This window comes from Panthera uncia, chromosome D4 (genome assembly GCF_023721935.1).
Source record: "Panthera uncia isolate 11264 chromosome D4, Puncia_PCG_1.0, whole genome shotgun sequence".
Classification (NCBI taxonomy): Eukaryota; Metazoa; Chordata; class Mammalia; order Carnivora; family Felidae; genus Panthera; species Panthera uncia.
In genome coordinates, this window is record NC_064807.1 from 81,285,481 (window position 1) to 81,300,398 (window position 14,918).

General features: G+C 41.1%; 1 protein-coding gene across 4 annotated transcripts in view; it reads right to left on the reverse strand.

Moving 5' to 3' along the window:
* NR6A1 (nuclear receptor subfamily 6 group A member 1) overlaps window positions 1-14,918 on the reverse strand; it is a 230,694-nt gene that overhangs the window by 15,747 nt on the left and 200,029 nt on the right. For 2 of the 4 annotated variants that reach the window (XM_049628660.1, XM_049628676.1), the window contains 4 exons: window positions 11,120-11,175; window positions 4,098-4,252; window positions 2,452-2,676; window positions 873-1,127 (listed from right to left, as the gene is read on the reverse strand). In XM_049628660.1, coding sequence (XP_049484617.1) covers window positions 873-1,127; window positions 2,452-2,676; window positions 4,098-4,252; window positions 11,120-11,175 — 691 coding nt within the window. Of the gene's footprint in view, window positions 1-872; window positions 1,128-2,451; window positions 2,680-4,097; window positions 4,253-11,119; window positions 11,176-14,918 lie in introns of all 4 variants that reach the window. The other 2 variants (XM_049628655.1, XM_049628669.1) reach the window with 1 other exon arrangement.

Below are 14,918 nucleotides of genomic sequence, written 5' to 3' on the forward strand. Positions count from 1 at the left end.
GTAGGCACAGGTTCAAATCCAGGCTCTGGAGTGTTGGTCCCAACACTCAAGGGCAGGTCTCTTTGAACTTCAGTTTTCTTATCTATAAAATGGGCATAACCACACCTATAATGCTGGAGGCTGTGAGAAAGAAAGAAGACAATCATATAAAATACCAAGCCCAGGGGCATCTGGGTGACTCAGTTGGTTAAGCGACTAACTCTTGGTATCGGCTCAGGTCATGATCTCAGCGTTTGTGAGACTGAGCCCCACACTGAGCTCTGCACTGGCAGTGTGGAGCCTGCTTGGGATTCTCTTTCTCCCTCTCTCTTTGCCCGTCCCCTGCTCACATTCTCTTTCTCTCTCTCAAGATAAATAGATAAACTTAAAAAAAAAAAAAAAAAAAAAGCCAAGCCCGGTGCCTGGCACACAGTAGATACTGCAGTGACTTCTAGGTCTTATTCTTCAATTGTAAACTATAGCTCAGAGCCCCCTCACCTTACAGATAAAGTTTAGAGTTTAGATTTTTGTTTTTCCCAGATATATTCTCTTACCTCAATGATCCAGATGTGATTAAAATAATAATAATAATAATAATAATAATAGCTTAGAACTCTGCTAAGGCATGCTGCACAATATTATTTATTTTTCACAACTACCTTGTTGGGGGAAGTACTGGTATTATCCCATTTTAGAAATTCAGAACCTGGGGATCAGAGATTTGACCATGGTCACAAAGGTAGTCAGTGGTAGAGTGAGGATTCAAATCCAGCCTTGTGTGTGGCTTTAATTCCTATCCTTTGGAGTGTCAGTGGGGAGCACTCCATCCCCACCTTGCAGGAATGACAATGGTTTGGTTGCTTGGGACTTCCTCCCCAGCCAACAGCCCTTACCTGTGTAGTTCCTCATCAGAGGGTGAATACTTGGCAGTGACATCAGCCAGCTCCCCAAAGATCTGTTTGCTATAAACAGTGAGGGAAGACAGCAGGATTAATTCTTGCCATGTAGAGCTCAGGAGGCACGTGTAATCCTTGATTGAGAGCTCGCAGAAGAAAGGCAGTTTCTTGATCCAAGCAATCTGCCTAAAGAGCAGCTCATCAGCTAGGCGGCAAAGCAGGGCAAACAGCTCTGCCTGAGTCACAGCATACCTGGGGGTAGGGACAGTGGAAAATTACTTCCGGTGGCCAGAGAGAGAGGATAACGGCACAGGTAGAGGCTACTCCTAAGAGTAGAAAGGGTCTCTGGCAGTGGGCTCCTTGCCCTTGATCATGGGTCTCCAACTTCATTCAATTGAGTCTAATGATAAAGCGGCAGGACTGGAGCCAGCAGCAAGCTCAGGGCTGGGGAGGTGGGTTTGGTGAGAAAAGGTTGTAGAAAGGAAAGGAGGCTTGGAAATTTGTGCAATTATTAGGGAGTATGACTTTTAATGTTGGTGTCCACAAATGTTCCATGTGTTGAGAGAAAATTCTGTGACCCTTGCACTAGTTTTGGCAATGAGAGCTCCATTAGGTCAGGTCTGGTACCCACCCAATACAGGGGCTGACAACAAAAATGAGCCTGAGGACAGATGGCTGAAAGAGAGAACATGTTCAGAAGGTTTTCCTGCTCTCATTGCACCCCCTGGTGGTGAGTTCAGGAACTAAAGTTGCTTAGCCTTTGTGAGTTACTGCTGTATGGAAGGAGCAGGGCATTTCTCATCTCTGGGCTGGATGAGATAGGGTCCCAGTTTTCTTTCTCTCAAGGCCCCTGGGCATGACTCTTCCCCACACCCCCACACTCAGATTTGTAAAGATTTTGTGTGTCCTTCTTATAAGAAGATCTTTGAATTTCCTCCGCTGATATTGGAGACTAGCTTGAAAGATCTCCAGATACATCCTAGGGATCTAAGCTTGATAGCAAACAGCCTGTGCCCCAGGCCAAAGGAATGGGTGCAGCAATTGGTGGGCCTGAAGGCTGAACTAGTATCTACTCAGGTAGAGGTGACAGAGGATTTAAAGAGTATTCCTTCCACCAACTCAGGTCTGTACACAGAGCACATGGCACCAGGCTACCAATGGGTACGTTGGCTAGAGATGCAGATAGTCCACAACCAGTTAGTGCCTTGTTACGGAGCCTGAACTTAATGTATGATTATCCCCAGGAGTATATTTCATCTCTGACTCAGAGCCAGAGAAGCACTTCAGACCCATCCCAGGGCCTGGCTTACCTAGCTAGGCCCAAGCAGAAACAAGCCTTTTAATCCCAATTCCATAGGATTGATAAAACAGTCCCAACTCTATGAAAAAAGATGCTCAAGAGAAAAACAAGGGACCACTGCCTGCAAAGATATATACAGATTTGTCCTCTGATGCTTCAGTCATTACTCATTATCCCCTGACTCATTCCAAAGCCTAGGGTATTAGTAGCCAGGGATGAAGGTGGGTGTGGGGTGGAGATCATTTTGAAGTTGCAAGGACTAAATGGGGCACTCACCCATCTTCAATCAACATGGGCGTGCCCAATGGCTCCAGGTCCTCCGCTGATACCAGCTGGTGAATCAGACTGTACGACTGAGGATCCAGGCTGCGAGCTTGTGGGGGCAGAAGTGGCGAGTGGGCGGAATAGCTAAAAAGGTGCGGTATGTATTGATAGTGTGGAGGCACAGACATCCCCATGTACTGCTCTCTGAATGCCATGAATCCATTTAGTTCCACAGACCTACTGGAAAGAAAAGTTTCATGTCAAGCAGAACCATGGCAGGTGTACTGCCTGCTCAAAGGAAGTGAGCCACAATGTGGCTAAGGTGTTCTTTGGCCATGCAGTGTGTCTTCATCAGGGACATAATTAACGGTTACATGCATGTCTCCCCTACTAGATAGGGACTCTGTACAGATGTGTGTTTGTGTGACTTATCATTGGACACCCAGCACCTGGCAAAATAGGTACTGAATAAAGAGTGGTTGAATAAATTCTTTGTATAGGTGCCACATTTGAAGAGATTTTAATGGATACTCACAGACTATGGTCCACAAAAGTGTGGGGGTATGTATTTTTTTATTACTAGGAAAACTAAGGCACAGCCAGCCTAAGGGCCTTGCCAGGCCACAAAACAAATCCAGCACCTAGCAAGGAACCTGACATGTGGCAACAACTCCCCTAAACATTCAAAAGAAGGAACAAAAAAGGAACAACTGAAAGAACTGAAACAAAAAGGAACAAATGAATGAATAAAAGTTACCGTAAAATACCAAGAAAAAGGCAGATAAAAATCTGCAGGCAGATTCTTGGTATTTTCCTGGAGAAATCTAATCACTGGCCATTGGAAAAATCTAACCACTAACCACTGAAGAAATCTAACCACTCTGTTACCTAAAACAACAATCCTGTAGCTTTACCTAGATGCATTTCCTGTAACAGGGGCTGGTAAACTATAGGCTAATGGTACACAGCCACATTCATTCATTCACGTAGTGTCTGGTGGCTTTTGCACCATAATGGCAGAGTTGAGTAGTTGAGACCGAGACTGTATAGCCTACAAAGCCTAAATTATTTATTATCTGGCCTTATAGAAAACGTTTATCAATCCCTGTCCTATAAGAAAGATTTCTGCAAAAAGGAAATCTTCCCTGGTAGTTGATGGCTACATTTACACATAACAACTAACTTAACATTCTTGAACAAAGAGTCTCCAAATTGGTATTCCATGATAACAGCAAATTTAAATCACTAGCTTAAAATTTTTCAGTTTCTTAAAATTTATAAAGTGAAAATCTTCACTCTTGCTGAGGCAAAGAAATTAGAACTTAATTCAATATTGTCAATGTGGTTTGTTTTATTTCAGTGATAAAGTAAATGAGAGAAAAGAGCTACATTTAAAATGTTATTTTGTTAGGTGAAGAACGTATGGGCACAGACAGCAGCTATAGTACTTTATTAGTCTGCAAAGAGACTGCTGACATTTTCAAGGTCTTCAGCAAAAAGCAGGCTGTGAAATGCTGTTCTGTGTCATCCTGGTCCGTCCCTGCCCCAAAGACTGAGGGAACAAGAGTACAATGGCTGAGACAGCCCAGAGGTTCCGTGTGGGTCTGTGTACTCTCTGGGTGATCCCTAGATGATGCTGGGTTTGCCTTGAAGCTCACCTGGAGGACAGTGTGGAGCCCGGTGAGGGCTGGTTGCTCTCTGAGGCCCTGTTCCCAGGGGAACTGTGGTCGCTGTCACCATGGTTGCTCCAGTGATTGGCCTCTTCCTCAAATTCCTGCCCAGACATGATCCTTTCGATCTCCTCCTCTGATATCTTTGACAAGGAATTGACACATGTTAGACTGGGTGCCCAGGATAACCTCCGTTCCTTCTTTAGGACTGAGAATGTATTTAAAACTCACATTCCTAGAACTCTCTAGAGAGAAACCCAGATTCCCTCTCTTCTACCTCCATACCCCACAGTCTCTCACTAATTTTTTTTTTTTTTTTTTTTTTTTTTTCTCTCACTAATCTTAGGACAGCTCGGTTGCTTGCTTCCTAGCACCACAGCTCACCATAATTTTCCTCTTGTCCATTTACCCTCCTCTCAAGCCACAAAGTGTCTATGTTCTTCAACATTCCTCTTTGTCTTTGAGTTTATTCTTCCCTACCCCTGAAACACCACTCTTCAATAACAAACTCCTCCTTGCCTTTTAAGACCCAATTCAAATGTTACCTTCTTTGTGAACCCTCTATCGCTACCTAGACAGAATTTTAGGTCCTTCTTCTGTCCACTTACAATTCTATGGATTCTGAGATAGGCAGAATAACATAGTGGTTAAGAGTATGAATTCTAGAGTCAGAGCACCTTTGTTCCAACACAGGTTCTGCTACTTTCTAAAAGTTGTACAATCTTAGGCAAGTCATTTACCTATTTTAACTTAAATTCCTTTATCTATGTGGTGGAGAGAATAATATCTGTCTCGTGGGGTTATTGTGAGGATTAAATTAGTTAATACATTATCACATGTTTAGAAAAGGGCTTAGCACATAGCAATAATTATGGAAGGCTGACAATGATATCTTCATCATCATTATTATTTTTATAGCATTTACGATAATGTATCATAAGAATACCCTCTATTAGACCTAAGGCTATGATTAGAACCTAGAAAAAAGTGCTCAAAAAATGCACGTTGGATAAACAAATGTTCACTTATTAAGTACTGTCCATGAAACTCCACATGGATTTTCTTAGTAAGAAAGACATTCCCAACCCTACTGAATAAATAAGAAGAAACTCTAGCTCAGACAAGTGAACTGACCTGCCCAAGATCACACTGTGTGCCCACGTCTGGGGAGGAGTTTGAGGAAGAGGCCAAAGTATCCAAGTATTCAGTCCCTGGCTCTAGCTATCATACCACACAGGGAGTGAGTAAACACATCTTCTATACAGTGTTTAACCCAGAGTTGAAGCTTAACTGGCTAAACTTAGCACGGGATGAGAGTGAGTAGTAAGGAGGAAAGGCCAGATACATTTTTATTTTTTGTTTCTATAGAAAGCCTGGGAGGACATTTTCTCTGAAATCTGAGTCAAACCTGCATAACTCTTTGTTCCAGCAGCCTGTGAGGAAACCTTGAGCTGCTGTGATCATAAATACAGGAGGCATTTAGAACTGGAAGCCAGCCAGCATACAGGACTTGGAGGGAAAACGAGAAACATTTAACTGGTACACAAGTTGAGTGACTGGTCTTAAATAACTTAGATTGTGTACTGAATTGGAGGTATGGTAGTCTTTATTCAAGCACATGTAGCAAAACATATCTTTTCACTTAGGGATCTTTAGAACACTGAAATCACACATTGTGTAAGACACGTGAAGGGGCGCCTGGATGGCTTACTCAGTTAAGCGTCCGACTTCAGCTCAGGTCATGATCTCATCATGGTCTGTGGGTTCAAGCCCCACACCAGGCTTTGTGCTGACAGCTCAGAGCCTAGCGCCTGCTTCGGATTCTGTGTCTATCTGCCCCTCCCCTACTTGTGCTCTGTCTCTGTCTCTCTCTCTCAAAAATAAATAAACATTAAAAAAAAAAAAAAAAAGACACGTGAAGACAAAAGGTGCCATCAAACTGTAAGACATTTAGTGACACCCTGACTGAAGCAGGCTCAGTGATGGCAGTGAGAGGAAGACCAGAGCTTAGAGGGCATGGAAGTACTTGAGCGAGGTGAAAACAACCAGTCAGTAAGACTGGTTCCAGCTGGGAGACAAAGGTGTACTGTACCTGTCTCTTCCTATGGGTCCCATGGTACACTAGGCCATCAGTGATGCATTAAGGGGATGGAACACACCAGCAGTGCTTACGTCTAGGTTCAGACCTCATCTGTCATTTTCTACCTGGGTGCTCACTGTTGGGCAAGTCACTCAAGTTTTCTGAGCCTTAGTTCCCTCACTTGTAAAATGAAGATAACACCACCTCCTTCACAGTTCAGGATTCCCTCACAGGGTGCAAAACTGAGCCAGACAGACTTGGGAGGTTGATCTAAGATAAAGTTATGAGGTGCAAGTGCACAACAGTTGCTCAATTCTATCCCTTGTAATTAAGCACTTGGAGATCACAGCTTTCTCTTCCTAACAGATCATCTAAAAAAGTAAAAAACAAAAGAGGAAATTATATGCCTAGTAGCAAAATGTCAAATGTAACGAGAGATGAAATAGGAATGTTTCTCTGAGCATCAGCTACCTCAATTCTAGAGAGAACATAGGGTCTAGAGACATAAGCGACTGAAAAGCCCTGGCATGGTGGGAGAAGAGTACTCAAAAGTCATTGGGTAATACTGAGGAAGGTTCTTCATTGAGGAAATGCTTAGGAATTCTTCCCGGGGTGCCTGGGTGTCTCAGTGGGTTAAGCGTCCAACTCTTGATTCCTGCTCAGGTCATGATCTCACGGTTTAGAAGATCAAGCCCCATGTCTGGCTCTGTGCTGACAGCACAGAGCCTGTTTTGGATTCTCTCTCTCTCTTTCTGCCCCACCTCTGCTCGTGCTCTCACTCTCTCTCAACATAAATAAACATTAAAAAAAAAAAAGAATTATTCCCAGTGGATAAACTTTCTGCTGCATCTAAATACAAAAAGAATGACTACAAAGGCCACACATGAAAAGCCCACAGCTAATATCATTACTCAATAATGAAAAACTAAGAGTTTTTTTCCTAAGATCAGGATTACAGCAAAAATGCCCACTTTCGCCATTTCTCCTTACACGGTATTAGAAGTCCTAGCCGTTGCAATTAGGCATGTAAAAGAAATTTTTAAAAAATCTAAATCAGAAAGAAGCAAATTACCTCTGTTTATAGATGACATGATCTTGTTGTAAATACAAAACTCTAAAGATTCCACATAGAAAACTTAGAATTAATAAAAGAATTCAGCAGGAGCACCTGGATGGCTCAGTCAGTTAAGTATCTGACTTTGGCTCAGGTCATGATCTCACGGTTTATAAGTTCGAGCCCAGCATTGGGCTTTGTACTGACAGTGCAGAGCCTGCCTGGGATTCTCTCTCTCTCTCTCTCTTTCTCTCTCTCTCTCTCTGCCCCTTCCCCACTTGTTCTCTCTCTCAAAATAAACAAACTTAAAAAAAAAAAAAAAGAATTCAGCAAAGTTTCAGGATAAAAAAAAAAATCAATGTACAAAAGTCAGTACATTTTATATACTAACAATCTCAGCATTTTTATATACTAACAATAAATCTGAAAAGGAAATTAAGAAAACAATCTCAGTTACAACAGTATCAAAAAGAACAAGATATTTAGGAATAAACATAATTAAAGGGATGAAAGACTTGTACACCGCTGAAAGAAATTAAAGATATAAATAAATGGAAAGACAGCCTGTGTTCACAGATTAAAAAACAATATTGTTAAAATGTCCATAGGATCCAAGGTGATCTACAGATTCAGTATAATCCTTATCAAAATTCCAACGGCATTTTTTGCAGAAATAGAAAAAAAAAGTCCCAAAATTCATATGGAAACACAAAGAACCACAAATTGCCGAAACAACCTGACAAAAACCAACAAAGCTAGAGGCCTTTACACTTCCTGTTTTCAAAACATATTACAAAGCTACAGCAACCAAAACAGTATGGCATGGTACTGGCATAAGGACAGGACTATAGACCAATGGAACAGAACAGAGAGCCCCCAAATAAGCCCACATATGTAGAGTCAAAAGATCTTTGACAAAGCTGCCAAGGCTACACAACAATAGTCTCTTTAACAAGTGGTATAAAGAAACTAGATATTCATATGCAAAAGGATGAAAGTAGATTCTGATCTTTTTTTTTTTAAATTTTTTTTTTTCAACGTTTTTTATTTATTTTTGGGACAGAGAGAGACAGAGCATGAACGGGGGAGGGGCAGAGAGAGAGGGAGACACAGAATCGGAAACAGGCTCCAGGCTCCGAGCCATCAGCCCAGAGCCCGACGCGGGGCTCGAACTCACGGACCGCGAGATCGTGACCTGGCTGAAGTCGGACGCTTAACCGACTGCGCCACCCAGGCGCCCCGTGATCTTTTATACTACATACAAAAATCAACTTAAAATGGATTAGACTTAAATGTAAGACCTGAAACTGTAAAACTCTTAACAGAAAACAGAGAAAAGGCTTCTTGTCATGTTGAGCTCTGCACTGAGCATGGAGCCTACTTAGGATATTCTCTCTTTCTCCCTTTCTCTCTTTCTCTTTCTCTTTCTCTCTCTCTCTCTCTCTCTCTCTCTCTCCCTCTCCCTCTTCCTCTCCCTCTCCCTCTGCCCCTCCCCTGCTTATGTTCACATGCACTCTCTCTCTCCAAAAAAAAAGGGGGGGGCAGCAAAAGATTTGAATAGACAAAAACAGACCCAAAAAATCTTCTCCAAAGACATATAAACAGCACAGCCAACAAATACATGAAAAGATGCTCAATGTCACCAATCAGACAAATGCAAATTAAAACCTCACACCTGTCCAGAATGACATTAACAGAAAAAAACAGAAAATAAGAAGTACTAGAGAAGATGCAGAAAGTTGGAACCTTTGTGCACTGCTGGGTGGGAATGGAAAATGGTTGTGACCACTATGGAAGACAGTATGAAGGTTTTTCAAAAAAGTAAAAATAAAACCACCATATGAGCCAGTAATCCCACTTCTGGGTATTTGTCCAAAAGAACTGAAATCAGGATCTCAAAGAGAGATTTGCACTTCCTTGTTCACTGCATTATTCACAAAGGAAACAACTTAAATATCCACCGACAGATGAACGAATTAACAAAATATGGTATATATCTGCAATGGAATATTATTCAGCCTTAGAAATCCTGTCATATGCTACAATACGCTAAGTGAAATAAGGAAGTCACAGAAAAACAAATACTGCAGATTCCATGAGGTCTCAAAAGTAGCCACACTCCTAGAAAGGCAAAAGTAGAATGGTGGTTGCCAGGGAATGGGGAGAGGGGGAAATAAGGAGTTGCTGCTCAGTGAGTATAAAGTTTCAGTCATAAGATGAAAAGACTCTATATATAGATGAAAATGTGCATATAGTAAACAATACTGTACTGCATACTTAATTTGTTAATTTCATGTTATGTTTTTTTTAACACACACACACAGAATACCTATGTATAGGCCAAAATGAATCAAATTGACTTTCAAGAAACAGATATGATTTGAATAAGATGAATATAAATATTGGATTAATAAAAAGACAGAATGAATACAGCATACACCCACACCCCAATTGAGCGCACACACGAACTCATAATGAGTTCATGTGATAGGAAATGCGCCATATATCATCAGTGTATGTCTCAAAATGACTGAATTCCTGTCTTTCTCTCATATTCCCTCATATTCAATTAGATAAATCCTACCAATTTTACCTATTAAATATCTCTTGAGTCTATTCTCTCCCCTTCAATCTATACTATCATTGCCCTACTTAAAACCACTATCTATATCTCTTGGCTAGACTTCTGTAAAACCCTCTGAATTGCTTTTTCTCTGCCCCCAGTTTCACTGGCACTTACTCAGCTCCTCACAAACCATTTCTACTATTAGAATGATCTTTCTAAAATGCAAATCTGATTCTCTCTCTCTCTCTCTCTCTCTCTCTCTCTCTCTCTCTCTCTCTCTCCTTAAAAGCTTTTGGTGGTTGCCTCTTGGTCCACACCAATAATCCTTGAGGCATGGTCCTGCCCACTGGTGTCCTGAGGGATTTACATATTGGGTCATACACAGATCCAATTTTCTTCCTTCATAAAGTTGTTCTTCTGCTGGCAAGTAAGAAAAAGTGGTGTAGGCTGGTCCTACAAAGGCTTTACCTAAGGAACTATAATCAAAGAGAGTTCAAGGCTACTCTCTAGAGAACAGATTCCAAACTCAAGGAATTTGCCTTATCTTCTGCCACTCCATTACATGTGCCCAGTGCTCCTGCCTGACTGAATAAACTCCCTGTGATTCCTTAAAGATTCATCTTGTGGTCTTTTTACATTCTGTTCTGTCTAGCAGTATTACAAGATATTTGGCTCCCCACTCCTTCCCAACATAACTAATTCCTCCTTTTCCTTCAAGACTCAGTTGAAACTCTCCCTTCTCTAGGAAGCCTTCCCTAAATGTCTTTAGTCCCCAACAATGGCTCCAATCCAAACAGAAAAGAAGTCCCTCTTTTCTGTACTCCCTAGATATCCCCTGTTACTACTCACTGTACTCTGAATGTCTGTTTACACATCTGTCTCTTCCACTAGACTGAGTTCACAGTACAGAGGACCTGTACAAAGTAAGTACTTAATAATATTTGTGAGATTAAATGGGTATTATCATTCCTACTCTACAAACAAGGCAAAGTAATCTTACTGATTTCTGCCAGGCTGTTTTAATGACATAAAAAAATTCTCTGGATGGTTTAAAACCAGAATTGAGTTGACTTCCTGTGAAATCCTTGGGAAGGTTTGAGGGAATCACAAAAAGAGCTTTAAATAATTATCTTAACATATTTAAGATTTTCAAAGTACTTTCATACCAGGCTCTAAAAGCAGTTTTACAGGAATGAAAACAAGATGGCTCCCCTAGCAGGAAATGAGAGGATCAAGGATAAGTAGCTATGGGAACATGTGGAGCCCTGGGTTTCCAGGGTGGATAACAAAGAGTGAGGCCTAGAACTCACCTGGACCGGCCCAATGCTCTTATTCCGGCCTCCGGGCATGCCATCTTCTCTGATTGCTGGAAGGAAACATAAGCCAAGACAGTCAAAGCATACCCACACAAGTCTAGGCACTTTAAAAAGAGAACTTATGTGGCCCAAAGCACAAAGTAATAATTGGTGAAATCAAGATTAAAAAACAGGTCTTTCTAGACCGAAAGTATATATACTCTTTTCATTATTCTAGGCTACCTCATAGGCAACAGATACTTTTGGACCCCCAAGGCAATGGACACACACTGTACACAATGCATACGTTTAATATCTCAACAAAGATGACAGCGTTATTAATAGTCCCCCAGTTACAAATATCCCACCAGGATGATGCATCTGAAGGCTTCAGTAAATTTGAAGAGAGGGATAGCAACAATATTTCTATTTAAAAAAATTATTTATTTATTTTGAAAGAGAGAGAGAGAGAGAAGCAGAGAAAGGGGGAGAGAGAATCTCAAGTAGGCTCTGCTCGGTCAGTGCAGAGCCCAATGCAGGGCTCGATGATCCCACAAACCATGAGATCCTGATCTGAGCTGAAATCAAAGAGTGAGATGCTTAAACCAACTAAGCCACTCAGGCACCCTGAGAACATTTCCATTTTTAGATATTTTGTTTTATTTCCAGGCTAAGTTGCAGTCTAATGTGTAGGATGAGAAAAGGTTCTTTGTTTTTTGTTTTTTTTAATTAATCAAAATTTTGATCTGATTGGTTTCTCCCTATAAAAGCAGTCAGTAGAGTTCCCATTGCAATTGTTTCTTATTCGGGTGATTCCACAAAAGGAAGAAGTTATTTAACAATAAAAAGCACCCTTTAAATAGTACCAGTGTTATTAGGCATAATAGCTACTAATACTATTGCCATTACTGTTTATGGAGCACTTAATATGGGGGCACAGAAGAGAAACTTCTGATCTACAATTACAGAAAGACTATGGTATCTGGCAAAACTTTCTGGCAAAGATGACTTCTGAACTGCGTCTTAAAGTATGAATAGGATTTACGCAAGCAGTAAAAGGGTGAGTGAACAGTACACAGAAAAGCTTCAAGTTGAAAGTAAACATGGAGTATTCTTTCTGGTAATTTCCAAGTGGTTCATCCTGGCTAAAGCTTGTGTGTGCATGTGCATGTGAGTAGAGTAGTAAGAGGTGAAGTTGGAGGTTGGAGAGGCCAAGTGGGGCCCAATCACCGATAGCCTTTAACGGCAGGGTAGGAATATGGACTTTAGCAGCGGAAGCCGAGGATGAGATGGAATGCAGAGGATGGATGTGGTCAGGTCGGCATTTTCAAAAAATCTTTACGATGGCCACTGTGAAGGTTGGCTTGGAGGAGGCAATGTTAACAACAGAAGATAAGCTAACAGCATCATGTGTGAGTAAGCTTTGCTGTGTGTGTGTGTGTGTGTGTGTGTGTATAAAATAATATACCTGCTTTCAAAAAAAATAATATTAAGAATCTAGAAAGTCCTTGGGGCAGGATTGAGGGTTCCAAGCCTAACACTCAGTTCATTTTCCTTAAAGCAGATATCATTCTCGGTATCCTTAAAAAATTACACAGTTCAGAATTAGACAAAGTTGGGTCTAAATCCTGTTTTTGCCTGGTCTATGTAATTACACACAAGTTTCTTCACCTCTCTGAACCTCAGTCTACTAAAGAATAGAGGGGCTACTGGAACCTATCATACTGGGTATTGTGGGGATTACATATAAAATAACATAGCTAAAACATCAAGCATAAGGCCTGGCACATAAAGTAGGTACTTAGTAACTAATCCTTCCCTCTATCCAGCCTCTTTTCTACAAACACAGTAGCTAAAACACCAAGGTTCCATTCTCAGCTTTGCTGGAGCCTTAACATCTTCATCAGGAAAATGGAGGCAACGTAGTCTGCTTTACAAGGCTGCTGTGAATTTGGAGTGGGAAACATACACAGCCTGTATTAGAGCCAGATGCATCCTAGTTTTTGTCTGGGAGCAATCTTTCAACCTAATTTCAAGTTCTAAAATTCCTTAAAATTCCTTTTCTGCTGTTCCAGGGTCAGTGACAGTGTTCACACACTTCTATTTCCAATACTGAGTTCTCCATGTCTTTGCTTCAGCTCACAGAATAAAGATCATTGGCAGATCCAGTACCAAACACATTTTAGTTGTCTTGTAGGTGAGGAAGGAACTCAATATGTTTTTCTTTTCGTTTAGAGGGCCACAAGTCTTAAAGATTTACATCTCACCAATATTTTGTTCTGATACTTAAAAGCTTATGTTGTCCCTCAACCCCACCTGGACTAAGGAAACTCACACATGATGGACATCTACTGTGTTTTAGGTACTATCCTGGGTAAAACAACCCATGAGGAAAGTACTAGTATTGCTCCCACTGAACAGATGAATCTAAGGTTCAGAAAAATGAAGTATTTTGCTTATGGCAACAGAAACTAGACAGCAGAAGAATTAAGGATGGCACCCAAACTATTAGACTAAGCCCAAATTTCTTTCCACAACTAGTTTTTCCCATTGTACCTGCATACCATTGGGAGAAACAAAATTTTAGGTGGTGCATAGATAAACTCTCAATTACACATGTATCTTAATAGGCACTAAAAAAATACTGATTTTCCATTCACTGAGATGATAAAAATTCCCTTGGAAAATTAACTTTGATTTTAAAAAATTTTTTGATTTGGGGCACTGGGGTGGCTCAGTCAGTTAAGTGTCCAACTCTTGATTTCAGCTCAGGTCATGATCTCATGATTTGTGAGATCGAGCCCCGCATCAGGCTCTGCACTGACATCACAGAGACTGCTTGGGATCCTATCTCTCCCTCTTTCTCTCTGCCCCTCCCCTGTTCATGCTGACTCGCTCTCTTGCTCTCTCTCAAAATAATATATAAAAAACACAAATAAAAAAATTTGATTTAAAGAAGAATATAAACATTAATACTGGTTTGATCAAAGATGGTAAAATTCGTCAAGATGGCATGAAACTACCTGAAGTGTGTGAAATAATAGAATGCGTCACAGTGCCTCTTTTAAAACAAGAACTTGGATCATATTTTAAAGCTTCTAATGTACCCACATATATGGTATCACATATGATCCTCACAACAACCTTGGAAGGTGCCCTAATTATTACTATCTTAGTAATTTGAAAAAAAATTTTTTTTAATGTTTATTTTTGAGACAGAGAGAGAGAGTGGGAGAGGGGCAGAGAGAGAGGGAGACACAGAATCCGAAGCAGGCTCCAGGCTCTGAGCTGTCAGCACAGAGCCTGATGCGGGGCTCGAACCCACGAACTGTGAGATCGTGACCTGAGCCGAAGTCGGACGCTTAACCAACTGAGCCACCCAGGCGCCCCAATCCTACGTAGTTTAGAGATGAAAACACCTGAAGCTCACAGAGGAAAAGGGACTTGTTCAAGGCTACTCAGGGAAGAACTGACAGAGCTGAGATTTCAGTTTAGGTCTTCTGATTCTAAAGCTGTGCTTGCCCCTTGATGTTACACTGAGCTAAGAGCAAGTTTCTCAACAGGGCTGAGAATCTTTCTTGTGGTGAACTGATACTGATTTAAAAAAATAAAAACAAAGGGCTTCCAGATATAACAGGAATGGATTTTGCTCCACTTCTTGTCCCAAGCCCAAGAATGGCAGCAGCTATGGTTCTCCTATCTCTGCTCAAAAGAAGCACAAAGCCTTTTTCTGTTCTGGAACTTACATACCTACCATTCTTCACTTAGGCCTGGGCAGCCAACCCAAACCCAGAAGCAGAAAGACGAGTAAGAC